At 50.8% G+C, this 27,304-nt stretch overlaps 3 protein-coding genes and 1 pseudogene across 8 annotated transcripts in view; 2 read left to right on the plus strand and 2 right to left on the minus strand.

Annotated features, from left to right (window-relative positions):
• LOC114020077 (zinc finger protein 239) overlaps nt 1-27,304 on the plus strand; it is a 479,276-nt gene that overhangs the window by 376,365 nt on the left and 75,607 nt on the right. The gene's annotated exons all lie outside the window — the stretch shown is intronic.
• LOC102945825 (zinc finger protein 436) overlaps nt 1-27,304 on the plus strand; it is a 1,196,575-nt gene that overhangs the window by 166,745 nt on the left and 1,002,526 nt on the right. The gene's annotated exons all lie outside the window — the stretch shown is intronic.
• Nucleotides 8,988-10,271, minus strand: LOC119563576 (annotated as a pseudogene).
• On the minus strand, nt 8,988-17,276 carry LOC102931239 (zinc finger protein 251). Its single transcript, XM_043528919.1, has 5 exons — nt 17,086-17,276; nt 12,382-12,470; nt 11,686-11,812; nt 10,962-11,075; nt 8,988-10,597 (listed from the first exon to the last, which is right to left on the minus strand). Exons 1-5 carry the CDS (start codon nt 17,105-17,107, stop codon nt 10,581-10,583), a joined length of 369 nt encoding a protein of 122 aa, XP_043384854.1. The 5' UTR covers nt 17,108-17,276; the 3' UTR covers nt 8,988-10,580.

Below are 27,304 nucleotides of genomic sequence, written 5' to 3' on the forward strand. Positions count from 1 at the left end.
ACACACCTGCCCTCTAGGGCTCTGCAATGATCATACACCCTTATCCCACCACCTAGATACTTAAGAACTGCATAGGGGAAACTGAGGCACCCCCACAATATTCAGAGAAAACATTAAGAACAGTCCCGCTTCGTCACAATCAGTCATTGCCTGTGCCATAGGCACCAACTCTGTGGGTGCGCTGGGGCTGGAGCACCCACGGGGAAAAATTTGTGGGTGCTCTGCACCCACTAGCAGCCAAGCTCCCCGCCCTCACCTCCTTCTTCCCCCCCAGCGCGCCATGTCCCCACCCCTCCCCCTCCTTCCCAGCGCTTCCTGCCCCTCTGCCCCCTAACAACTCTTTGGCAGCACTTAGGACTTTCCGGGAGGGAGGGGGAGGAGCGGGGACGCAATGCGCTCAGGGGAGGAGGTGGAGAAGAGTCAGGGCAGGGGCGAGGACTTGGGGGAAGGGGGTGGAATCAGGGCGAGACCAGGGGCAGTCGGGGGGTCAAGCACCCACCGGGCAGAGGGGAAGTTGGCACCTATGGCCTGTGCTAGGGTTAAAGGAAAGAAAAGGGAAATTGCAAAGAAGGGAAACAACATAATACCTGTTGGGGAAGCTGAGAAATTAGATTCCGCTTCCACATCTCTTCCAAACACCCAGAGGGAAGTAAAGTTGGGAATGGAGATCCTGGCAGCTGTCAGTCGGATGGGTGGGAAACCATGAGTGGCAGCTGCCAGAAGACACCACACTGTAACTAGTGCAAAGCAGACAAATGGAGCTGATGTAGCAGGGGGCCAAGCATCAGGATGTCTCACGTGAATTCATGACTTACCAGCGATAAAAACATTAAGGCTCTAATTCAGAAAAATGGCCTAGTTTGGGGCACCTGCATTTCTCTTTCCCAACTAGAGAACTGCAGGGCAGGTGCTCCAGGGCTGTTTAGCATCCACAGCTGCAGGTGGAGTCAGTGGGAGCTGCAGGTGCCCAGCCCCCTGAGAACCAGGCCCCAGGTGCCTGAAGGTCAGCACCCAATATCTAGACCCTAAACTAAAGGCAACTTGTTAAATCTGGACCAAGCCCGTCACTGTGCTCTGGTCCCGTATGGCAGCTTGTCTGTGCCAAATGGGCTGTAGGAAAGGAGAAAGCCCCTCTCCCACGCTGAGAGTTCCCTCCCCCACAGCAGCTGCAGGCACAAGGCATGTTCCTGAGAGGGCTGGGAATGAAGTGGGGGTGGTGAGGGTGGGGTGGATGAGGCATAGAGGGACATGGGCAGTGTAAAGCTGGGCCTCTGGTACTCTGCACGCTGGCTGAGAAGAATGGGGGCCATTGTCATAGGGATGTAACTCTGGCTGGCTTCAGAACTTCCTTAGCCTGAGCCAAGGTCTGCACCGGCCCCTGCAGCCACGGAACAGCGGAGTCACAAATTGCCTCCCCTCTCTCCTTTAGCCGGTACAGGGCAGAATCTGGCCCACTGATCTAGCTTTCCCCCGCCTCAATTTTCACATTGATAAAATTATTTTATTATTATTCCTATTTCTGCGAATGGAGGATGAGGGCCCCGTAGTGCTGCTCTCTGTAGAGACGCTGAGTAAACAGACCCAACGGCTCACAAGTACAGCCAGGATTTCACGAACACTTAACATCCCGTTAGTGTCAAAGGGACCAAAGAGGTTAAAGTTACTTTTATGCCAAAGTCTTTGCAGGTTCTGGGTCTAGGTTATGACAAAAAGCAGTAAGTCAATGAGACAAACCAACCGGGGTCTGAATGGTGTGTGTGTGTGTTGGGGCGGTGGGGGGGGAGATGATGAGGGAAAAGTAAATCTCTCTCACAGATTGTTTGTCCTAGGATGGTTGTGATGCTCATGGATATTGGTTCCATTGCTGGGAGGTGCCTGAATGAGAAAGGAAATAGAAGGTTTTAGACCTTTTTATATTAAATACCTGAGTGTGTCTCGGTCTGTTTCTGTGTCATCATTAAAACGCAGTTCTATGAGTTCAGAGTGGTGATGCTGTTATAAATATGAAAGCCTGAAATCTCGTCTCTTATCTGTCCCCCCTGCAGACACTCTGCCATCTGCACTGAAGACAAAAAGAGGGGAACCCCTAGGACCACACAGAGCGGGTGAGATTTCAGGTGGAGATTGTCTTAAAATTATGAGAAAATTCCAGTGAAAACATCTTCATGAGATTGCAGCTAAAGTTACCAACCAAACCGACAGCGACCATGACACATACAAGCCCTAAAAATAACACATTAAACAGTAAGGAGATCCAGGGGCACTGGGTGAACCTGGGGGCCACGCCCCCCCTCCACTTTTAAAAGTGGGATGGTCAGGCCCGACCACTTTTTAACATGGGCATAGTTTGGGGGCGGGAGGCCAAGTTCCCCTCCCACCCTCCCAAACGGCAAGCCTTGGGCAGGCATGCAGCATCGTAGGCAGGGGCTGTGCTTCATGGCAGGGCAGCTGTTCAGCTTCCCTCTGTGAAGCGCAGCCCCTGCCCATGGCGCCAGCCTCTTCCCAGTGCCGGCCCCTTTCAGTGGCTGCACCCCTCCTCCTCCACACCCAAGGCCCTGCCCCCAGCCAAGCCAGAAGCCATAGCTGGGCTGCCACCCAGGGAGCCTGGGCTGCAATGGGGAGCCACGGTCCCTCCACCTGCCCTGGGTGGCACACTCCAGCAAGCGGGAACATGGGCCGGGGGCTGCTCTCAGGCCCCCCAGAAATCCACCCAGAACAGGTGGAGGGTCAGGGGGTCTCCACAGCAGCCACGGTTCTCAGCCTGTCTAAGGGGTGGGGCCTTGGCAGGAAGAGGAGTGGGGTGGGGCCACGGAGGGGGCGGGGACACAGGCAGCAGGACCTGGTGCCACCCCCAACTTCCACAAAGGTTCTGAAACTCCTGGGGAGATCCCAAGTTGAAGTCACATAAACATAGGGTGACCAGATGTCCTGTTTTTAAAGGGAGAGTCCCTTTTTTGGGACTTTTTCTTATATAGGCGCCTATTATCCCCCACCCCCTGTCCCATTTTTTCATAGTTGCTATCTAGTCACCCTACATAAACACTCCTGACACCAACCTTAGCGCTGAGTTCACGCCTATGCTGATGAACAGAAACACTCTCCCTGAGCAGCACCTGAACAAAGCTCTCTACCCTGAGGGCTGACACATCCCTCTGCTTTACCCCGGTACTGGGGGTTTGCCCCATCGCTCTTCTCCAGTATACTACCTTTCCTTTGGACAGGGCTGGGCTCTCCCACTGGAGCTGCTCACTGCTTCCTGGATTGGGGAAATGCTGCCAGCTGCTCCCGTCTCTCTAGGCTGGGGATGGGGCCACGCCGTGGCGACGCGTGGGTGGGGCATGAGTGGTCACACGTCCCTCCCCACAACGCACGGGGGGGGCAAGGGGCCAGCAGGCAGAGCCGGAATGGAAGAGGCGGGGCCAGAGCCTTTCCTCTTCCGGTTCCGGCCCCGCTGCCCGCCTTGGACGCTGCCCAGTACAGCGCAGTGGCTGGACTCTCCCGGGCAGCTGCTGCACTGCACCGGGCAGCATTCCAGGGAGGCAGCATGGCCGGAGGCTGCCTGCGAGAGCGAGAGGCTGCAGCAGCAAGGGGGTGGCTTGGACTAGCTGCTGTAAATGTAGACAAACTTGTCTGTCTTAACAGTTGGCTGAACACGAAGTAGGACTGAGTCGACTTGTAGGCTCTAAAGTTTTATATTGTTTTGGTTTAGAGTGCAGTTATGTAACAAAAAAAAAATCTACATTTGTAAGTACAACACTCATGATAAATTTGTTAGTCTCTACGGTGCCACAAGTATTCCTGTTCTTTTTACTCATGATAAACAGATTGCACTACAGTACTTGTAATGAGGGAACTGAAAAATACTATTTATTTTATCATTTTACAGTGCAAATATTTGTAATCAAAAATAGTAATATAAACTGAGCACAGTATACTTTGTATTCTGTGTTGTAATTGAAATCAATATTTCAAAATGTAGAAAAACCATCCAAAATATTTAAGAAATTTCAATTGATATTCTATTGTTTCACAGTGTGATTAATCATGATTAACTTTTTTAATCACAATTATTTTTTAGTTAATTGCATGAGTTAACTGTGATTAATCGACAGCCCTAAAATAAACCATTAAAAACAACAACAAAGTTTTTTTTAAAAAAGCAAAATAGAAACAAATACAAACCACACTGAACTACAAAGTTCCCCTCCCCCTGGATCGGCTACAGGATTTGAATCGTCTCTTCAGATCCCCAACGCGCACCCCACCACGTCAGCTCTGGGAATACAGTAGTTGCTGTGCTGCGTGTGGATCAGCCACCAGCAGGGACAGGACACATGCTTTGCCAGTGGGTTACACAAGTATTTGCTAGTCATCAGTAGAACATTTTTGATCAGGATTCTCGGTTTCTATTGCTGGCTCCTCTGTGGTGGAGGCGTGAGGGAAGCTCCTTAAACAGTAAGGAGTGGGGGGGGGGGGAGGCGGGGGGCCCGACACCGGCACCTGAACCATCACCCCTCCCCCTGCACTGCCCTTTTCCTGCCACCCCTGTGCCATCCCTTCCCCTCAAGCTCCCACTCTTGCAACGCCCCTTCCCCACGAGGCCCCACCCTTGCCTGCCCCTTCCTCCATGACTAGACCCTAGTTCTAGTCCCCATTTTGACCTTGTGCAACTTCTCTGTTAACTTATTAGCACACTGGACTGCAAAGGTGGCCAATACTAGATTGCGTTCTAGGGCTGGAGATAAGAAGTCTTGGTCAGCCATAAGAGCTGGGAAGTGCATGCAAACACAAACAGCACTCATTAGAAGTGAGATGATTTTTACTCACGGCTTCTGGCTTGTTTCACTGTACCACAGCCCACGTGTTTTGTCCTTGTCATTGGAGAGCATCCCCACTCCCCCATCCCACTGTTCCACTAAGCAGTCTGGGAACTGTCTCATTGGCACAGTCAGCTGCAAGTCAAGTGGACTGAGGGATTCATCTCTCCAGCCTCCTCCTCAAAGCTCCTGGAGGCCACTTCTGTTGGCCAAGAGTAACTACATGTCACATGTTTCTGACTGACGACTACAATTCTCAGGCAATACGTTCACCAGCTAAAAAAAAACCCAGCAGCAGTGAGATCCTCTGCCTGAGCTCATCCACCAGAGTGGACAGCCTCTGACTGCCAAGAAGCAGGAAGACTGACTGGTTAGAAGGAAATTTACAACCGTGTAACCAGTTAGCCTTACATACTCATGACAATGTGTCTCATCACAGTATGAGTCAGGATCTGTAACAATATTGTATCCGATTGCTCATGAAGTAACCAGCTGCTTCCCCAGCAGCATCTCTGCTCGGCACGCCTTTCCCATTGCAGTTGCAGCTCCTGTTCTGGTTCCAGAAGGCCACTCCCCAGATTCACTGTTCATCTGATCTCAAAGCCACTTTGCTGCAATAGACTCTTGGATGCAGTGCCTAGCCCTGAAAGAGCCGCAGAATGAAGGAGTGTGACTGATGGCTAGAAATCTCCAGCCATGCATTATCCAGCAAAACAGGAGCAGTGCTGGCCTTCCTCTTAAAGAAAATAATTTCAGTTCACACCATCCAGCTGCAAAAACGTATGAATTCCACAGTGCAATGCATTAAATAGCTGCAACATTGTACCAGCTGTATGGCAGCCCTTGTAACTAACCACATCCCTGGCAAGTGCTCCATTCTCACCACAGCTGGAGTTCCCTTTCTGGTCCAGGTGGCTGCTCCCCACAGTCACCCAGGCCCCCTCTGTCTGTCCCCAGATCTCCTCCTGAAGCCAGACTGGACAAGTGGCCTGAGAGCCTAGGGGCCTGGAGTTCTCTGGTTAGCCCATCCCCTGTATAGAGTAGGAGCCCTAGGGCCAGCTCCCTGCACATCCGCTGCCATCTGCAAAGAGCCAGGAGTCCACAAGAGCTGGGGAGACTGTGCAGGAAACCGAAGCAGTAGCCACTAGGCTAAGAACAAATGTGACAGCTGCCCTCTTGGCCAGCAAACCCAGCCCTGAACCAGGGACCCCTACAGCTCTCTGTTTATCCCACACCCTGTGCAGTGCAGGACCCCTAGTGCAAGATCCCCTCACTCCCACTGCCCTTGGCTATTGGGCCCCACCCCTCACCCAGGGGACAGGAGCTTGGTCTCCGTGGGCCAATGAGTCCCTGGTGTCTCTGCTGGGGCTGACAAAAAGGGAGAAAATCAGTGCGGGCCTTGCTACGTATGGTTGTGTGAGATGGGGTCACCTGCCCCACTAGGGCCCAGGCTGAGATCCCAGCACATTCCAACCTGGCCCCCGAGCCACTATCAGATGGACATTCAGCCTCTGTATGCTGGTGCAGGAGGCATTGGGTCATTGCCCTGGGGGAAGTTGCTGGGGGAGGGAGATTTCCTGCTCACAGCCTCAATGGTCTGGTTTTACTTTAATTCCCCACCAGATAAGGAGACTGACAGAGATTGTGGGTGAGGGAGAAAGATTTGTGTCTGTTTCCTCATCCCTTCCTCCACATTCTTATTTACATCACCAGAAAATGAGAACAGGCATTTGCATGGCATTTCTGTAGCTAGCACTGCAACGTATTTACATGCCAGATATGCTAAACATTCGTATGCCCCTTCATGCTTTGGCCACCGTTCCAGAGGATATGCTTCCATGCTGATGACACTTGTTAAAAAAATAATGCATTCATTAAATTTGTGATTAGAACCAGGGAATCCCTAGTGGAGAAGCCGGCATAGGGAATGCAAGCAGAACTGGAGGGAGATGGGAGATGTGTCCAGTAGGTGAGCACAGAAAGCAGCTGTGTATTCAGAGACAGCCTGAGCATTTTAGAGCAGGCCTGAAAAATGATACACTTTCACTCCTGTCTACTTCTAAAGGGGAATCTACAAACCCCATACTGAGGTTTTTAGGCAGAGGGGAGCCCCTCCTGCCTGCAAGCAAGCAGCCTGATCACACCCCAACACAGCTGCCTCTACTACCAATAACAGAGGCAGGCTCCCACAGCTGCAACCAGTAAGGGAGACAAGACCTGCTATAAAAGGAGAGAGCACAGAGACAGTGGGCGGGCATGGGCAGAAAGGGCTGGGACAATGGAGTCCTCTTGCTATTGGGCTGTCTCTAGAGACACAGCCCAAAAGAACAGATGCAGACTGCTAGGCCTAATTAGATCCTAGGGGCCAACCGAAACAAGCCAATCGGGGGTAGTAGAGATCCCCTTGAAAGACCACATCAGGGACTGTGACATCACCATTATCACCTAACTCTGCACAGACTGACCTAGTGACTGGGGGGAGGGTCAGTGAGATGATAATCAGAAAAATTCTGTGCGTGTGTCCATCTGTTCCCTAAGCTTCCTTTCCCAGGTTCTGGCTGCAGATTTTCCCCAGACGCTTCACTCAAAAGCACACTGGTTCAGATGAAAACATAAAACAAGATTATTAACTATACAAAAATCGAAGTTGATTATAAATTATATCAAACAGATCAAAGCAGATTACCTAGTAAATAAACAAAACCTCAAACTAAGCCTAAAAGACTAGAAAGTTTGGATATGAACTAACAATTTTTCATCCCGACTGGTGATACAATCAGACTTAGAGATGCTGAAGGCAAAAGCTGCACTTGCTTTGCAGCTTGAGCTCCCTACCCCTGTTCCAAGTCAGTTTCTTTCGGAGTTTCTTTCAGGTCTTCACTCTCCCACTGCTGAACAACCACCAATGAGGTCACTCCCTGCCTTACATAGCTTTTCCATATGGCAGAAACCCTTTCTTTCAAACTTGGTTCCCAGACCAGTTTGTGGAAAAACACAGGTACCCAAAACAGAGATCAGCGTCATGTGGTCTGGTCATATACCCTTGCATACCTTGCTGAGTCATAGCACCCATTACTTATAGGCTGTCTGGAGCGTTCTGAGGAAGGCTCACCAGGTGGGGGATAAGATTCTCCTAAGGCCTATTGTTTCCCCTGATGGCCCATTACCTAATATAGGCCCTTCCCAACGTGCTGTCTAGAATGGAAGCATCTTGCCTAGTGCGTGTCACCCAAGTGTAACTACATTTGAAATAAAGATACATAGGCTTTGTCTACACTAGCAACTTCAAAGCACTGCCGCGGCTCTCCCAGCACTCTAAAAAAAAACCCAACCCCACAAGGGGCATAGCTAACAAGAGCGCTGAAACTTGCATCGCTCAAGGGGGAGCTTTTTCATACCCCTGAGTGAGAAAATTTCAGCGCTGTAAAGTGCCAGTGTAGACAAGGCCATAGTCACGATTCATAACTTCAGATACCAAAATGATACATGCATACAAATAGGATCCTCATATTCAGCAAATCAGAACTTTTCCAATGACACCTTACATGACCCATCTTGTACAAAATGCATCATAATTATGCCATAATAATATCATAGTAATGTTACTATGACGAATATGAGGTGTAGTGTCACAGGCAGTTTCTCTCTCCCTTCCCCCAGCAGGTTCCCAGGAGGCAGGAAGGCCCATCAGTTCAGCAGCCAGGGCTGCAGCAGGGTGGAGGGGCTGACTGGGACTTCTCCTCCTCTGCCTGGGGTTTGCTTAGACCAGGCAAAGCCAGAGGGTCACTAATCAGCTGCTGCTGGAACCTGCCCCTAGAGGCAGGCAGTTGGAAACCTGGGAGCCAATGCCACCTGCTGTGTGTGGGAATTAGGAAATGGAGTTTTTACTGAGGCCAGCCCTAGTCAGGACACTGAGAGAATTTCTCTCCAGTGTGGAGGAGTCTCTGATGTCCAATATGGTGTTAGCTCCAGCTGAAGCATTTTCCATGCTAAGGACATCTGAGAGGCTCCTCCCTCTGTGGATTTGCTGATGCTTGATGCCCTGTAAGCACCAAATGAAGCTTCCCCCATATTCAAGCTCTTTCTTTTGTGAACTATCTGATGGGGAATAATGCGTGAGCTCAGACTGAATCTTTCCCTGGAGTTACTGAAGCTTTTCCCACAAACCAAGGGTTCTCTCTCTTGTGTGGACTGTCTGATGTCAAGCAAGGTTTGATCTTCAATTGAAACTTTTTCCACAGTTAAAGCATTTATAGATTCTGGCCCATGTGGATTCTCAGATGTTTATGAAATTATGAGCTGGGACTGAAGCTTTTCCCTTCATCCAAGCATTTATGGGGTTTCTCTCTTGTGTGGATTCTCCCATGCTTAATAAGGCTTGAGCGCTGACTGAAACTTTCCCACAGTCCAAGCATTTAAAGGGTTTCTCTCCGGTGTGGATTCTCCCATGCTTAATAAGGCTTGAACGCTGACTGAAACTGTTCCCACAGTCAAGCATTTAAAGGGTTTCTCTCCCGTGTGGATTCTCCATGCTTAATAAGGCTTGAGTGCTGACTGAAACTGTTCCCACAGTCCAAGCATTTAAAGGGTTTCTCTCCCGTGTGGATTCTTTCATGGCTAATAAGGCCTGAGGTCCGACTAAAACTTTTCCCACAGTCCAAGCATTTATAAGGTTTCTCCCCCGTGTGGGTTCTCTGATGTATAATAAGGGCTGATGGTGCACTGAACTTTTCCACACTCAAGGCATTTATATGGTCCCTCTCCTGAGTGGATTTTCCTATGGCTAATAAGGCCAGAGCTCTGACTGAAACTTTTCCCACAGTCCAAGCATTTATAAGGTTTCTCTCCCGTGTGGATTCTCCCATGCTTGATAAGGCTTGAGCTCTCACTGAAACTTTTCCCACAGTCCAAACATTTAAAGGGTTTCTCTCCCTTATGGATTCTCCCATGTTTAATAAGGCTTGAGCGCTGACTGAAACTTTTCCCACAGTCCAAGCATTTTAAAGATTCCTCTCCCATGTGTGTTTTCTGATGTATAATAAGGGCTGATGGTGCACTGAAACTTTTCCCACACTCAAGGCATTTATATGGCTGCTCTCCTGTGTGGATTTTCCCATGGCTAGTAAGACCAGAGCTCTGACTGAAACTTTTCCCACAGTCCAAGCATTTATAAGGTTTCTCTCCAGTGTGGATTCTCTGATGTACAATAAGGGCTGATGGTGCACTGAAGCTTTTCCCACAATCAAAGCATTTATATGGCCTCTCTCCCGTGTGGATTCTCCTGTGGCAAATCAGGCCTGAGAGCTGACTGAAGCTTTTCCCACACTCAAGGCATTTATAGGGTCGCTCTCCTGTGTGGATTCTCCCGTGGCTAACAAGGCCTGAGTGCTGACTAAAAGTTTTCCTACACTTCAAGCATTCATAGGGTCTCTCTCCTGTGTTGGATTCTCCCATGCTTTATAAAGCCAGACAGCCGACTGAAGCTTTTCCCACAGTCCAAGCATTTATAGGATCTCTTTTTTTTGTGATTTGTCTGCAGGGCTGTGGTTTCCTTGGGACCATTGCCTCCTCTCCCACATTCAATGGATTCATCCACTTTCTTCCTTGGGCTGTTTCCCAGCTTTCTCTCTGACCTGTGCCAATTACTCCAGGCTTTTCTCTGTTCCAAGCACTGGGAAAAATTACCGTCAGATCTCAAAATGGTCCACTGCATTTCCACTTGCTCAGGACCTTTCCCGCTGTGGATTCCCCCCTCCTTCTCACTCACTGTCTTGTCACTGCTGGAGGAGAGAGAGAATCCAGTCAGGAGTCATTGCCTGGACTGGTCAAAAGGACAGAAAGGGGAACAGCAAAGAGGGAAAACACAATACAGTAACTGTTGGGGAGACTGAGAAACTGGATTCTGCCTCCACATCCCACCCAAACACTCACAGGGAAGTGAAGTCAGGGAGAAAACTTCTTACAGCTAACAGGGTGGGTGGGAAGCCATGAGCGATATCTGCCATGATATGACATGACACCTCCTGACCACAACCTGACCTGGGTGAGATGAGGCAGAACTGAGGGGGCTCACAGCACATTTTGGAGATTTTCAGTTTTTTCCTTCATTTGCCAGTTTCTGTGTCAGTATCACGGACTCCTCACCTGTGTGGGTGTCTCTTGGGATCTTCCTTTCCTCAGAAGCTTGGAGATCCGGGACCCATGGCTCTTCCCCTGCTTCCAGCTGGGTGATCAGGTCAGGTTTGGGAATGGGGAGTCCTACTCAGGGGGTGAAATCAGGCATGAGCAGAGTGCATGGAGGATTGCTGGAGTATTTATCACAAAGGGCACATCTTGAGTTTAACCTGACCCCATGATTTGCTAGGGGGTTGTGGGATCTGAACAGATGGGAACATGGTCACTGAACCCCCTTGGAATCAGGCGGTGTCTGGAGGGGAGGGAGAGTTGTCACACCCTCACTAGGAGTTTTCAGGATCTGTGTGCTCTGGGGGACTTGCTGAGGCATATGCAGCTCTGATGTTAACCCCCGGCCTCTGTTTAAACCTCAGAGCCCTCCCCACATATGGAGCTAGTCCCATGAAGAAAGATACAGAGAACCTGTTTGAAGTGAGAATTAATGCAGAGAGGATAATACTCTGCTTCTGCCCCCATGACAGCTGGAGGGATGGAGATGAATTAGCATGTCCATTAGCTCCATGAATCCCTTATCCCATTGGAGGGGGTTTGGAGGTGAAGGGTTCTCTAACCCTGGAGCTGTGGACTACGTGACCCATTCCCCTCTAATGTAACTGACCAGGGAAGAACCTGACCAGGTGCAGAAAATACAGGGCCCCATGGCTTCAATAGCTGAGGGGACAGGAATCCTTACCCAGTGAGATCACATTCTCATAATTCTCCTGCATGACGTCCCTGTAGAGGGCTCTCTGACTGGGGCCCAGCAGAGCCCCCTGCCCCTCCGTGAAGTACACAGCCACCTCCTCGAAGGTCACTGGCATCTGAAACAACAGGTGCTCCCCACTCAGTGCCTGCTGCCCCAGCCACAATCCCACTATTCATGGGGTAAGAATCCCGAAAATAGGACAGCTCTGGGAGGGCCAGAGGAGCAGAATCCCACCCCCACCCTGCTCAGAGTGGCCAGGAGGTTCCAGGGAACAGAGAGAAGGTGAGAGCTCCTTGTCCCTCCCAGCAGACGGAGGAGGGCAGGGTCTTCTTATTTATCACCCACCTACTACGCACAAGCTGATGTGGGAAGCAGAGCTCTGGGCAGGGGACAGGGACAGGAATCCCAGCACCTTCCCTTTGTATTTCACCGCAGTCTCTGCCTAGTGGGTTCAGGCTCCAGCACTCTGGTCTGTTTTCCCAGCCCCGTCCAGGGGGTTGTTTCCTGTTTCGGAAATGGGGGAATGTTCACCCCGCCAATGGGCCTGTTAATAAATCAGGTCCTAGGCTGAGCATGTCCCAGCAGGTTTAACACACCCTGTCCCTTCCCTGCCTCACCCTGTTTGTTTCTGCCCCTCCCCCTCTACAGCAATCCTCCCCACCAGCTCCCCCCAGAATCCCCTACCTGAGCTGGATCCACCACAGCCATTTCCCTTCCCTGGCCCCTAGGAAGATGGGATGATCTGGAGCAAAATGGGGTTGTTATTCTGCAGCCTGTCAGGGTGAGAAGGGAAATTGGGGAGGTTTCTGAATTAGTGTTAGTCCCTTTCACACCCCGATTCCCCCCACGCTCTTTCCCTGCAGACAGACACTCTAGACTCCGCCATGCTGGGAAAACCCTCAGTTACCTTATTACAATGAAGACCTGATCTCCCTGCCCCCTGGGACTAAACCCATGAGACACTTTTAAACCCTCCCAGGAACAGAGTCTCTGAGCCAAATGCTAGAAAAGAGCAGAATCAAAGATGCTGATTTGGGGGATCCCCCCGACACTGTCCCCAGGGCTACACATTCCCCAGCAGCACAGGGACTAGGCAGAGGCAGGAACTGGCTTTTCCTCTCTCTGCTCCTCACCTTCTCTTCAGGAAAGTCAACCTGCCCCAGGGTGCTGCAGAGAATGGAGCTGGGCAAGGCAGGGAGCTTGGAACCTCCCTCCCCACTTATTGCTCCTGCTGCCCCTGCCAGTCTCTCCACTCTCCCTTCTGCATGGAAGAACTGGTTATTGTCCTGCCATTCCTGTTGGTGCTTCCTCTCCAATAGTTACCGCCACTGCTAACAGTGTGCGCCTGGGTGTGTCGGGGGCAGCAGCTCTGGGTGTTTCGGGGGCAGCAGACACCTTGGAGCAGAGCTGGGGCAGAGCAGGCGCCATCTCTGCAGAGTCACTTTCCTGCCTATAGGTCTCTTTCATCACCTGCACTCTCTGGCTCAGGAGTTGATGCCAGCAGAGCCCAGGGCTGCCCTAGAGGGCTAGTTCCAGCCACAGGAGAAAGTCCCCCCTCGGCTGGACACAGAGGGGCTTTAATGATGGTCTGTCCCAGCACAGACCCCGCTGGGGAGCAGCAGCTGCTCAGTCTGGACTCCCAGATCACAATGGAGGCAGCATCATGTGCCCCAGGAAGCTCAGCCAGCTCTAGGGTTCCAGTATCCTTAGTACAAAGAGAGAGACTGACACCGGCCTCTTTGGCCTTAGCAATTACCAGAGCCCTCTGGTGGTGGCAGCTAATAACCAAGCCTCCCTGTGCTGCCCCTGCAGCCCCCAGGGACAGTCAGGCCAATGTTGATTTCATTTGCCCACCTGGACTCATAGTGGAGTCAGAGGTAGATGAGCCATCTCTGAGAAGTCCCTCTGAGGAGAGAAGAGGTGGGATGCTCCCTGGGCCCTGAAGTTCATAATAACTCTTCAAGTCCAAGGGCAAAGGTTAATGGCTCCCCAACCTTCGCCTCTTAGACAGGCCTCCTCCCACCACTCCCAGCCCCTGGGGCAGCTCCTCCCTCCAGTTGCCACACTTGAGGCAGGGTTCATGATCCAAGCTCCCTTCCTCAGTGAAGCCACCTGCAGGACTCCCTCCCAGCCTCCTCCGGGCACTGTCTGATACCCACCCCCAACCCCAGATAGACACATTTCTCTCATATGTATACCTTGATCCTAGACATCAACTCCCACTGTCAGCAGAGGACAAAGTCAAGGCAAAATTTCATTACACCAAAACATGGATAAAGATGGAAATGTTTGAGTCAGAAATAATGATATCACAGAACCAATGTCAGACACGTCTGAAATTGAAAGATGAATTGGAACTTATGCTGAACTCTTGTGAAATCTCTAAAAAGGAAGCGATATCTGGACGAAGGAAAGCCCAAAAAAGGATTGGGCCAATTCCTGATTCATTCGCAGATGGGCCACATCTCCATAAGAAAGAAAACATACCGAACTACTGGGAACATCTGAAAAATGTCACGCCCAAGCTCAATCAACTAGCAACTGGCAGTTCCAGCAACACAAGTGAGCGTCGAAATAAAATTTCCAAGCCTCAAATGTATCCTTTCACTGCAGAGGTCCAATATGACAAAGCAAATGTTTAAATATATTTTTTAGATTTCTCAAACAGATTGTTTAGGAAAAATAATCATGTATATTTGACAACATAAAAACACATGGAAAACTCATGTAAAGCTAGTTACTAAATACATAAATAATCAAAAATCAAAACAGTTTCCATTTTAAGTTGCAGCTCTTTCTTGGATTTACCTCTACTAAGATTGAAATAGGATTTAAACCGGTAACTGAACTTCTATTTTTGTTTCTTTGGGTGGCTTGAACCAGAAATGAAACCGAACCTACTGAATGGAACTGAACCTGAATCAAACCAAAACAAATACCAGTTGGATTCCTTGCCTGCTGTTGCTAACAGTGACTCTGGTTTGACACAGAAATCAGAGCAGGAACCTGTTCAGTCCTGTCAGCCCCAAACATTTATCATTCAGGAGTCAGACCCCCCAAATAATGAGACTGTCTTAAAAAAACCCAAGACTAAGGGCCTGTCTACACTACCGTTGGAGATCGGCAACTTCAGCTACATGAATAACGTAGCTGAAGTCAAGGTACTTAGATCTGCTTACCGTGGGGTCTTCCCTGTGGTGATTTCCCTTGTGCTTCTCCTTGAGGTGGAGTACCGGAGTCAACAGGAGAGTGATCGGTGGTCGATTTATCGCATACTAGATGCGATAAATCCACCCCCTGCTGAATTGATCACTGCCCCGTCTATCCGGCTGGTAGTGAAGACATGCCCTAAATTAGGAGCAGGGAGTCTGTGCGCGCGCATGGGCGTGGGGGCGAAAGTGTAATATTTGCCTTGTAAATTCGGAGTCTGTAGGGGGAAGTCCACTGCGCCCTGCTTGTTTAACCATTACTAGGGAAAAAGATTCCCCACTGACTGCTGGGCGGGGCAGCCCCATCCCCCTTTCCTACCCCATGGGCTGGGGGAGCTGCCATTATATCTCTCACCATCCCCCTCCCCTCTCCTACCCTCTGGCTCTCCCTTCCCCAGCCGGTCTCCGCTTGCTCTCATATTCTCCCTCCAGCTTCCCCAGTCACCTCTCCCCATATCCCGCCTTTTCCTTCCCTTTATCCCCCCCACTCAGAGTTTCCCTCTGTTCCAGCTCTGTTCCCCTGAGCCCCAGAATCCTCCCCCTGCTTCCTGTGTGTTCCCTCAGCCTCCCTTCAGCAGCCCCACATCCCCATGGCCCTAACCCCCCTGTATCCCTGTCCACCCCCCCCCCATCCTGCCCCCTGCAACCCTGTTCACCCCTTCCTACCCCTCACACACCCCTGTTCACCCCTTAATGCCCTCTGGCTCTCAGAGCCCTCTGCCCCTCTTCAGTCCCCTTCTGGCTCCCCACATGTTGCTGTCCCACCCCTAATCCCTCCCACTCAGGGCAAACCATGGGAGCTGGCAGCCAGCTTTCCTCTGCCCAATGCAGGGAATCGCGGCCAGCCCAGCTGGGAGCCGCCTGGGTCATCCCCCTGCCCCTGCAGACAGGCTGCTCCGGGGGCAGCGCTCCCTGGGGAGGGGGGCAGGTCTCACCTTCTCTCCACGTGGGGCACTGCCTGGGAGCAGGGCTCTGGGTCCCAGTAGGGGCGTCGGGTCAGGCTGGGGTCTGTCCCGGGAGAGTCTCTCGAGGAGCAGCAGGAATGTTCCTCCCCCGATAGGAAACCTCCCCCGCCTGCAGCCAGGGCTCTGGGGTCCCCAGCGGCGGCAGCAGCCGAGGCCCTGGGGTCTTGCAAGGAAGGTGGGTCGCAGCGTAACAGAGTCACTGCAGAGACGGCAATTCCCTTCCTGCGGCCAGGCTGCGTGACCCCGGGGATGGCTCCGCCCGGCGCCTCCTGGGTCCTAGCGAGATCGATTGCACTGGGTTTGGCCTGCGTGTGTGTGTCTGTTATTGTTATTATCTATTGTATTTCATCCCCTGACCCACCGATGGGGGGGGGCGGGGGGTAGAGGTCAATTGCCCAGGGGTCCGGTGATTTAAAAGGGCCCGGGAAGATGGGATAGTTATGTATTTTTTAAATAAAAATTAAGATTAAAAAAGACCATCCCCCCTGCCCCAGACCCTCCCTCTCTGGAGAACCACATTCGCTAGGAATAGGCAGCTCCTCTCAGCATTAAGGAGGCATGATGCATAGAAGGCCCCCTGTCAATGGGCGGACAGAGGGGAGCCATCCAGACTGGACGTCTATGAAGACACTGGATTTTTCCCAAGAGTTCCCAGTATTAACCCAGTGTGACGTGATCCCGGGGTGCAGCTTGGGACCATGGGACCGCTGTGCCCCCTGAACTCTCTCCAGCCTGGGCTGTCTCTCACAGTGCCTTGCTAGTGACCAGCAGCCAACCTCTCCAGGTGCTGTTGTCACTCAGCACAACTGCATATGGAGCCCCACCCCCAGCTAGATTGCAGGAATACTCTCAGAGCCACTCATGAAACACACAGAGAGGCACCACCCAGATCCCAGCACTGTACCCCAGGAATATACCGCCCTGCACTGCTCAAGATTAATTTATTAATTGGGTCACCACTTCATCAATGGAAAGTGCACATACACCAGCCTTTGTAAAACCTGAGCAGGTTTACCACACACACTTCATACAAACTCACCGGTAAAGATAAACAGTAAAAGAAGTTTATTGACTATAAGGATAGAATTTAAATGACTATAAGTGATAGGCAAAAAGTCAGCATAGTTACCAAAATAAAATAAAATATAAGCAGGCAGTCTAAACTCTCAACTCTATTAGAATGGGCAACAACTAGATCAAGCAGTTTTTCTCACCCCACTGGATATTGCAGTCCATAGTACACAGATTTCACCCTTGAAATCTGGGCCAGTCCCCTCCGTTGGAATTTTCAGTCTTCTCAGTGTCCTGGTTGCTCGCAGCGTAGGTGGGTGAAGGAGAAAGGCCAAGCATCATGTGGCTACTGTGTTCTGTTTTATACCCTCAGTTCCATGCGCTTGGGGAGCACAAGTCCAGGCATGTCTGGGGGCACTGCTGAGTCTCTAAGCAAGGTTGAGCAATTCCCCTCATGTGGCCTCATGCAGGTGAGTCATTGAATTGCAGCTCCCTTGCTGGACAATGGCTGGTGAAGTCTGTTCAACAGCACCCACCCAGGTGTTGGTTACCTCCCTTGTCATTGTCTCTGTGGAGCTACTGTCTGGGCGCCTCCCAAATCCACAGCATGTTTTACTGACAACCATACAGCACATTCTCATAACTTCATATGCATTAATGATATACATATTAAGATAGAAAAATGATTTTCAGCAGATCATAGCCTTTCCCCTGACACCTTACAAGGCATGCCTTGTAAGGGAAAATCACAATGATATAAAAATGAGGAATGTGGGGGTCACAGGATGCTCCCCCAAGGTATAGAATGTCATACCGGGATATGGGGGTGATGGGTTCTTGGTCCTACAGAAGCTGCCCAGAACCCAGAGAGCGAGAGGACATGTTTTCCGGTGACACTGACTATGGCGGGATTCACTCTGGTAAGAGATTGATCCAGGAAGCAGTTTGTAAGCTGTGGTCTCTTTTCTCCACAGCATGTTCACAGCCTGCTAGCACAGGGTTGAGCTGCAAGGTCTGCTTCCCTAGTTCGGGCCGTGGAGTTGTCAGTGGTATGCCACCAGGTTCCTCTGGTTACCAGGAGGAAACACAAGGAGGAGGGTACAAGATGGGAAGCCTCCCGATTCATACTGAGAAAGTAGGACAATTGGCTAGTTATCTTAGGTGCATGTACACGAACACAAGAAGCCTGGGAAACAAACAGGAAGAATTGGAAGTCCTGGCACAATCAAGGAACTATGATATGATTGGAATAACAGAAACTTGGTGGGGCAGTTCACATGACTGGAGCACTGTCATGGATGGGTATAAACTGTTCAGGAAGGACAGGTAGGGGAGGAAAGGTGGAGGAGTTGCATTGTATGTAAGGGAGCGGTATGATTGCTCAGAGCTCCAGTTTGAAACTGGAGAAAAGCCTGCTGAGAATCTTTGGGTTAAGTTTAGAGCAGCAAGGGTGATGTCGTGGAGGGCGTGTGCTATAGACCACTGGATCAGAAGGATGAGGTAGATGAGGCTTTCTTCGGACAACTAACTGAAGTTTCCAGATTACAGGCCCTGATTCTAATGGGGGACTTCAATCACCCTGACATTTGCTGCGAGAGCAATACAGCAATGCACAGACAATCCAGGAAGTTTTTGGAGAGTGTTGGGGACAACTTCCTGGTACAAGTGCTGGAGGAACCGACTAGGGGCCGTGCTCCTCTTCAGTACCAGGTTTACCATGGCGCCGGGCCCAGGCTCCAAAGGGGCCCCAGCCTGGCCCGCTTTGCTTGGGCTGCAGTCCAAGGCCCCACCAGCTCTTTTCCGCCCCCCGCCCAGCGCTCTCTCCTGCTGGGGCAGAAGCTTGGTCCTGCCAGCTCCTAGGGCTCCTGCTGCAGGGCAGGCTTCGCCTGCACCCACCGGCAGCCAAGCTCCCCCCTCCCCCGCCTCTTCCCCAAAGTGTGCTGCATTCCTGCCCCTTCCCCTACCAGCACTTTCTGTGCTGCTGAACAGCTGTTTGCTGGTGCTCCTGGAGGGAGGGGGAGGAGCGGGGCAGCAGCGCTCTCGGGGGAGGAGGTGAAGAAGACGGGGGCAGGGCCTTGGGGAAGGGGGTGGAATTTGGGCAGGGCAGAGCAAAGGTGGGGTCCCCTGCACTCCTCCTACACATACCCCCTTTAGCCCCCTGCCATGAGCCACTCAGGGCAGGAGGCTGGGAGCACACCCACGATGCCAGCCCACCCCGAGCCCCTGCCCTGACTCCTGCACCCCCCCCCACATCCCAGCCCCCTGCCCTGACTCCTGCACCCCCCCCCACATCCCCACTCTGAGCACCAAATGGGAGCTCCTGCACTGCTCCCCCCCCCACATTCCCACCTGCACCCCTCACACCAAACAGGAGCTGCCCCAGGTAAGCGCTCCACACCCCAACCTCCTGCCCCAACCCTGAGTCCCCTCCCTCACCACTCTAGCTCCAGGCCAGACCCTGCACCCCAACCTTTACCCTGACTCCTGCACCCCCCCGCACACACTCCCAGCCCCCTGCCCTCCCTGACTCCTGTACCCCTCTCACACACTCCCAGCCCCCTGCCCTCCCTGACTCCTGCACCCCTCTCACACACACCCAGCCCCCTACCCTCCCTGACTCCTGCAACCCCCAACCCCCCTGCCCCCCCCATACCACCAGCCCCCTGCCCTCCTTGACTCCTGCACCACACCACCCCCACATCCCCACCGGCACCCCTCGCACCAAATGGGAGCTGCCCCAGGTAGGCGCTCCACACCCACCCCAATAAGCTCCCTCCACTCACTCACCACCCACCCCACCTCCCAACCCTAAGCTCCCTCCCTCACCCTAACTCCTGGCCAGACCCTGCACCCCAGCCTGCTCCTGAACCTTAACTCCTCCAAGACCCTGCACCCTGAGCCCCCTGCTGCACACCCTAAGTCTTGGCCAGACCCACACCCCAATGCTTCTTTACATTTTTTTATAAAGTGCTCTTATCCAAAGAGCTTTACAATCATTAGCTATAGTACAAACAATATTTGGAAAGATCATTAAGTGGTCACCGAGACCCCCAGTGATTTTCAAGTGGTCTGTGGAAAAAATAAGTTAGACTAACAAAACAATCAGGTACTGCACCTTATTTTTCATTTACTGTGCTATTACTTATAGGAGGTGTCATAAATATAAAGGGAAGGGTAAACACTTTAAAATCCCTCCTGGCCAGAGGAAAAACCCTTTCACCTGTAAGGGTTAAGAAGCTAGGATAACCTCGCTGGCACCTGACCAAAAACCAATGAGGCGACAAGATACTTTCAAAAGCTGGGAGGAGGGAGAAAAACAAAGGGTCTGGGTCTGTCTGTGTGATGCTTTGCTAAGGGTCAGAACAGGAATGGAAGTCTTAGAACTTAGTAAGTAATCTAGCTAGATATGCGTTAGATTCTGTTTGTTTAAATGCTGAGAAAATAAGCTTGTGCTGAATGGAATGGATATTCCTGTCTGTGTGTCGTTTGTAACTTAAGTTTTGCCTAGAGGGATTCTCTAGTTTTGAATCTATTACCCTGTAAAGGTAGTTACCATCCTGATTTTACAGAGGTGATTGTTTTTGACTTCTATTAATCCTTCTTTGCAGAAACTGAATGCTTTTTCATTGTTAAGATCCAAGGTTTGGGTCTGTGTTCACCTATGCAAATTGGTGAGGATCTTTACCAAACCTTCCCCAGGAAGTGGGGTGGCAAGGGTTGGGAGGATTTTGGGGGGACAGATGTTTCCAAACAATGCTTTCCTAATAAATAAACCCAGATAAATCTTTGGTGGTGGCAGTGGAAGTCCAAGGGCAAAGGGTAACTAGTTTGTACCTTGGAAGGGTTTAACCTAAGCTGGTAAAAGTAAGCCTAGGAGGTTTTATGCAGGTCCCCCACATCTGTACCCTAGGTTCAGAGTGGGGAAGTAACCTTGACAGAGGAGGATGAAGAAAAAAAATGAAAAACCGGGGGCGGGGGGAGATCAGAGAGAATGTTATTTTCTTGGCTTGGTCCAAGGAGGGGCCCCAAAAATGAAGCTGAGCACAGGGCCACACTGACTCTAAATCCACACTGGGGCTGACCCCACTCCTGAGCTCCACATACAGCTGCCAGGACAGGGGATGACCCTCCCTCGCCCCGGCTCCCCACACCACTGCCAGGAGCTGGGGCTGGCCCCTAACCCCGCCCCCCAGCTCCATTCTGTCTGGGCTGACCCTCCAAGCCCTGCTGCATGACACCTCGCGTGCTCCCCCTGCCCCCCCCCCCACGTTCCTCCACGCCGCTAGGGTGGCGCACCGGACTTTTTTGGTAAACTGGGCATTTGTTCATTTGCTCTTGCCAGCTGATCAGCCGGCAAGAGCAAACTGGATAATGCCGGATTTTTGTCAAAAAAGTTCAGGATGGCGGGACAGAGCTTTAAAAAGGGAAACTGTCCCAGCCGAATGGGGATGTACGGTCATCCTATCTCCAGACAAGTGGCTCCTGAGGAGTCCGGCCAGGGCTGGGGTAGACCCTGGCCTGACTAATCGAGCCACTCCCGAGAGGCCAGAGTGATTCCCCGCCCTGGCACTGCACCAGCCCCGGCCGCGCTGCCAGCTCAGCCTGGCAGACGCCGTCACCTTCCAGCAGGGCTGGTGAGTGTGGCCAGGGTGTGAGGGAGTGGGGTCTCCGGAGGTGGGTGGGGGCTGCTTGCCCGTGGGGGGGGCCTCTTGAGAGGCGGTGGGGAAGTCTGGTGTGTTGGGATGCTGGGCAGTGGGGGGTCTGAGTGGGGTAATGTGCAGTTGTGGTGGTGGGCTCTGGGGAAGTGCATTGGGCAGCTGTGGTGCAGCTGTGTGTAGGGGTGCTGGGCAGGGGTGCAGTGTGCAGCCGCTGTGCATTTGTGGTGGAGGGTCTGTGTGGGGGGCTGTCTGGCATAGGGAGTCGGGGCTGTGTGGCATGGCATGGGCCCACCCCGCGGGGAAGGGTCACACTGGCAGCACAGGCTGGGCGGCCAGTTGTGGTCTGGCAACTGCCAGTTTGTAAATAGTGCCCTTGCACTGGGCTGGGTGGAGCGGGCCAGCCCTGCCATGCCATGCCCCATTGCCCCTGGCTGGCCCCTTGCTCTGGGGACCAACCTCCCACGCCATGCTCCTTTGCCCCCTGGGGGGCCCACAAATATGTTTGGCACCAGGCCCACAAATGGTTAATCCGGCTCTGCTCCTCTTGACCTGCTGCTTACAATCAGGAAGAATGGAAGGGGAAGTAGAAGTGGGTGGCAACCTAGGCAGCAGTGACCACAAGATGGTTGAGTTCAGGATCCTGATACAGGGAAGAAAGAAGTCGTCAGCAAAATATGGACCCTCAACTTCAGAAAAGCAGACTTTGACTCCCTTAGGGACCTGATGGGCAGTGATCCCCTGGGAAGCTAATATGATGGGCAAGGAGTCCAGGAGAGCTGGCTGTATTTTAAAAAGAAGCCTTATTGAGGGGCAGGAACAAAACCATCCCAAAGAGCAGAAAGAATATCAAATATGGCAGGTGACCAGCTTGGCTTAACAGTGAAATCTTCAGGGAGCTTAAACTCAATAAGGAAGCTTACAAGAAGTGGAAATTTGGACAGATGACTAGGGAGGAGTATAAAAATATTGCTAGAGCATGCAGGGGTGTAATCAGGAAGGCCAAGGCACAATTGGAGTTGCAGCTAACAAGGGATGTGAAGGGTAACAAGAAGGTGGTCAGGAAAAGTGTGGGACCCTTATTGAATGGGGGAGGCAACATAGTGACGTGATGTGGAAAAAGCTGAAGTACTCAATGCTTTTTTTGCCTCGGTCTTCACAGACATGATCAGCTCCCAGACTGCTGCACTGGGCAACACAGTATGGGGAGTAGGTGAGCAGCCCTCAGTGGTGAAAGAACAGGTTAAGGACTATTTAGAAAAGCTGGATGTGCACAAGTCCATGAGTCCAGATCTAATGCATCCAAGGGTGCAGAGGGAGTTGGCTGATGTGATTGCAGAGCCATGGGCCATTATCTTTGAAATTCATGGTGATCGGGGAGGTCCTGGGACGACTGGAAAAGGCAGATATAGTGCCCCTATTTAAAAAGGGAAGAAAGAGAACCCGGAGAACTACAGCTTCCTTCAGTCCCGGGTAAAATCAGGAGCATGTCCTCAAGGAATCCATTCTGAAGCACTGGAGGACAGGAAGGTGATCAGGAATAGTCAACATGGATTCACCAAGGGAAAGTCATGCTGATGAACCTGATTGCATTCTATGATGAGATAACTGACTCTGTGGATATGGGGAAAGCAGTGGATGTGATATATCTTGACTTTAGCAAAGCTTTTGATATGATCTTCCACAGTATCTTGCCAGCAAAGTTAAAGTAGTATGGGCGGATGAATGGACTATAAGGTGGATAGAAAGCTGCTAGATTGTCGGGCTCAACAGATAGTGATCAACGGCTCAATGTCTAGTTGGCAGCCAGTATCAAGTATGACCCAGGGGTCAGTCCTGGGACTGGTTTTGTTCAACATCTTTATTAATGATTCAATATATTTAGGTCAGAAGGGACTCATTATGATCATCTAGTCTGACCTCCTGCACAACGCAGGCCACAGAATTTCACCCACCACTCCTGCAAAAAACCTCTCACCTATGCCTGTGCTAATTGAAGTCCTCAAATGTGGTTTTAAAGACTTCAAGGAGCAGAGAATCCTCCAGCAAGTGACCCCGTGCCCCATGCTACAGAGGAAGGCGAAAAACCTCCAGGGCCTCTTCCAATCTGCCCTGGAGGAAAATTCCTTCCAGACCCCAAATATGGCGATCAGCTAAACCCTGATCATATGGACAAGATTAACCAGCCAGATACGACAGAAAATTCTTTCCTGGGTAACTCAGATCCCACCCCATCTAATATCCCATTACAGGCCATTGGGCCTATTTACCATGAATATTTAATTACCAAAACCATGTTATCCCATCATACCATCTCCTCCATAAACTTATCGAGTTTAATCTTAAAGCCAGATAGATCTTTTGCCACTCAGAAGCCCTTGCTGGGAGGCATCCATTCAATGACAGCCTCTGCTGAGAGACCTTTCATAGTTATGGAGATATAAAACATTTCATTATCATGTATCATCTAAATGAGAGAGGGCACAGGGGAGCCAGAAGGGGCAGATTCTCTCGTCCACTGAGGCCATTTTGTGCTGCACAAGCAACACAAGTCAGCCTTCAACCAGCCAAAGACAGCTGGTGGAGAATTTCCCCTACACAGAAGAGTTCCTTTAAGGGAAATGTGAGGGCATGGCCGGGGCAGGACAGGGATCTCCACTACACTCAATCCTCCACTTGGTGTAGGTTATAGCTGCCTCTGTGCCCTAACCTGGACCAGGGCCAGGGGTTCGGAATCAGGGAGCTGCAACAGGCTCCCAGTGGTCCCTTTTCTCTGTTCCACCCAAAATGTAGCTCCAATGGAATGACGAATCAAGGCCATAAGGCAGTGGTTCTCAACCCTTCTTCATTTGTGGACCCCTAAAATATTTCGAACGGAGGTGTGGACCCCTTTGGAAATCTTAGGCATAGTGGGTCCGCAGACCACAGGTTAAAAACCACTGCCATAAGGGTTTCAGAACAAAATTTTCAGAAATACTTGTCTGTGTGTTGTGAGAGGTATGACAATTTCCTGCACTATCCAGGACAAAACTTACTGAATTAAGTTTAAGTAACTTAGGAGCTCATTGTATTAAAAATGTTTGTGTTGTTATGGGATTGTATGTAACTTATCTAGGACACAGGACTAATCCAAACCTTGGGAAGTGTTATAAGCTTCAAAGGACTCTTAAATAATGGGTTAAGACAAGAACGAGCTGTTAGTTGAGCAGGTTTCCTAGGAAATACTTGGGAGGAGGGAAATGCAAATGCCCACCTCCTGACCTGAACTTTTGAGTTTTACCATGGGCATGGGACCTTTGTCTACAAATCACTTATTCCCAGGATCAAAAGGCCCAAACGACATAAAGGAGTAATTCACAGATTCATGGGAGTGCTTGTTCTGACCTAAAGGAGTTATGAACGGGTAACCACAGGAAAACCCCGAGGTTAAGGTTTGAAGGACTGTTCACCAGCCAGAAGCCTTGTTAGAGTGAGGGGGTGATTTCTGGTAAGCTGATTAGTATGCATGTAAGTTCTTTTATTGTTTTTAATCCATTTTCTCTGTAGTGCTTTTACCTTAAGAGTAAATGTGCTTGATTAGAATCTGGATGATGGGACGAATTGCACCCTCAGCAAGTTTGCAGATGACACTAAGCTTGGGGGAGAGGTAGATATGCTGGAGGGTAGGAATAGGGTCCAGAGTGACCTAGACAAATTGGAGTATTGGGCCAAAAGAAATCTGATGAGGTTCAACAAGGACAAGTGCAGAGTCCTTCTCTTAGGAAGGAAGAATCCCATGCACCGCTACAGGCTGGGGACCGACTGGCTAAGCAGCAGTTCTGCAGAAAAGGACTGGGGATTACAGTGAACGAGAAGCTGGATATGAGTCAGCAGTGTGCCCTCGTTGCCAAGAAGGCCAACAGCGTATTGGGCTACATTAGTAGGAGTGTTGCCAGCAGATCGAGGGAAGTGATTATTCCCCTCTATTCAGCACTGGTGAAGCCACACCTGGAGTATTGTGTCCAGTTTTGGTCCCCCCACTCCAGAAGGGATGTGGACAAATTGGAGAGAGTCCAGCGGAAGGCAACAAAAATTATTAGGGGTCTGGGGCACATGACTTACAAGGAGAGGCTGAGGGAACTGGGGTTATTTAGTCTGGAGAAGAGTGAGAGGGGATTTGATAGCAGCCTTCAACTACCTGAGAGGATGCAGCTAGGCTGTTCTTATTGGTGGTAGGTGACAGAACAAGAAGCAACGGTCTCAAGTTGCAGTGGGGGAGGTCTAGATTGGATATTAGGAAACACTATTTCACTAGGAGGGTGGTGAAGTACTGGAATGGGTTACCTAGGGAGGTGGTGGAATCCAGTTTTCAAAGATAATGGCCAGTGGCTCTGCAATCACATCCGCCAACTCCTTTAGCACTCTTGGATGCAGCGCATCTGGCCCAATGGACTTGTGCTCGTCCAGCTTTTCTAAATAGTCCCGAACCACTTCTTTCTCCACAGAGGGCTGGTCACGTCCTCCCCATGCTGTGCTGCCCAGTGCAGTAGTCTGGGAGCTGACCTTGTTTGTGAAGACAGAGGCAAAAAAAGCATTGAGTACATTAGCTTTTTCCACATCCTCTGTCATTGGGTTGCCTCCCTCATTCAGTAAGGGGCCCGCACTTTCCTTGACTTTCGTCTTGTTGCTAACATACCTGAAGAAACCCTTCTTGTTACTCTTAACGTCTCTTGCTAGCTGCAACTCTAGGTGTGATTTGGCCTTCCTAATTTCACTCCTGCATGCTCTAGCAATATTTTTATACTCCTCCCTGGTCATTTGTCCAATCTTCCACTTCTTGTTAGCTGCTTTTTTGCGTTTAAGGTCAGCAAGGATTTCACTGTTAAGCCAAGCTGGTTGCCTGCCATATTTACTATTCTTTCTACACATCGGGATGGTTTGCCCCTGTAACCGCAATAAGGATTCTTTAAAATACAGCCAGCTCTCCTGGACTCCTTTCCCCCTCATGTTATTCTCCCAGGGGATCCTGACCATCAGTTCCCTGAGGGAGTCAAAGTCTGCTTTTCTGAAGTCCAGGGTCCTTATTCTGCTGCTCTTTTCTTTCTTGTGTCAGGATCCTGAACTCAACCATCTCATGGTTACTGCCTCCCAGGTTCCCATCCACTTTTGCTTCCCCTACTAATTCTTCCTGGTTTGTGAGCAGCAGGTCAAGAAGAGCTCTGCCCCTAGTTGGTTCCTCCAGCACTTGCATCAGGAAATTGTCCCCTACACTTTCCAAAAACTTCCTGGATAGTCTGTACACTTCTGTATTGCTCTCCCAACAGATATCAGGGTGATTGAAGTCTCCCATGAGAACCAGGGCTTGCGATCTAGTAACTTCCATTAGTTGCCGGAAGAAAGCCTCGTCCACCTCATCCTCCTGGTCCGGTGGTCTATAGCAGACTCCCAGCATGACATCACCCTTGTTGCTCACACTTCTAAACTTAATCCAGAGACTCTCAGTTTTTCTTCAGTTTCATTCCGGAGATCTGAGCAGTCATACTGCTCTCTTACATACAATGCAACTCCCCCACTTTGCATTTGTCCTTATTGAATTTCATTCTATGTACTTCAGACCATTTCTCCAGTGTGTCCAGATCATTTTGAGTTTTAACCCTATGCTCCAAAGCACTTGCAACCCCTTCCAGCTTGGTATCCTCTGCAAACTTTATAAGTGTACTCTCTATATCATTGATGAAGATATTGAACAGAAACATATCCAGAACTGATCGCTGCAGGACCCCACTCA

Source organism: Chelonia mydas, chromosome 14 (genome assembly GCF_015237465.2).
Source record: "Chelonia mydas isolate rCheMyd1 chromosome 14, rCheMyd1.pri.v2, whole genome shotgun sequence".
Taxonomy (NCBI): domain Eukaryota; kingdom Metazoa; phylum Chordata; order Testudines; family Cheloniidae; genus Chelonia; species Chelonia mydas.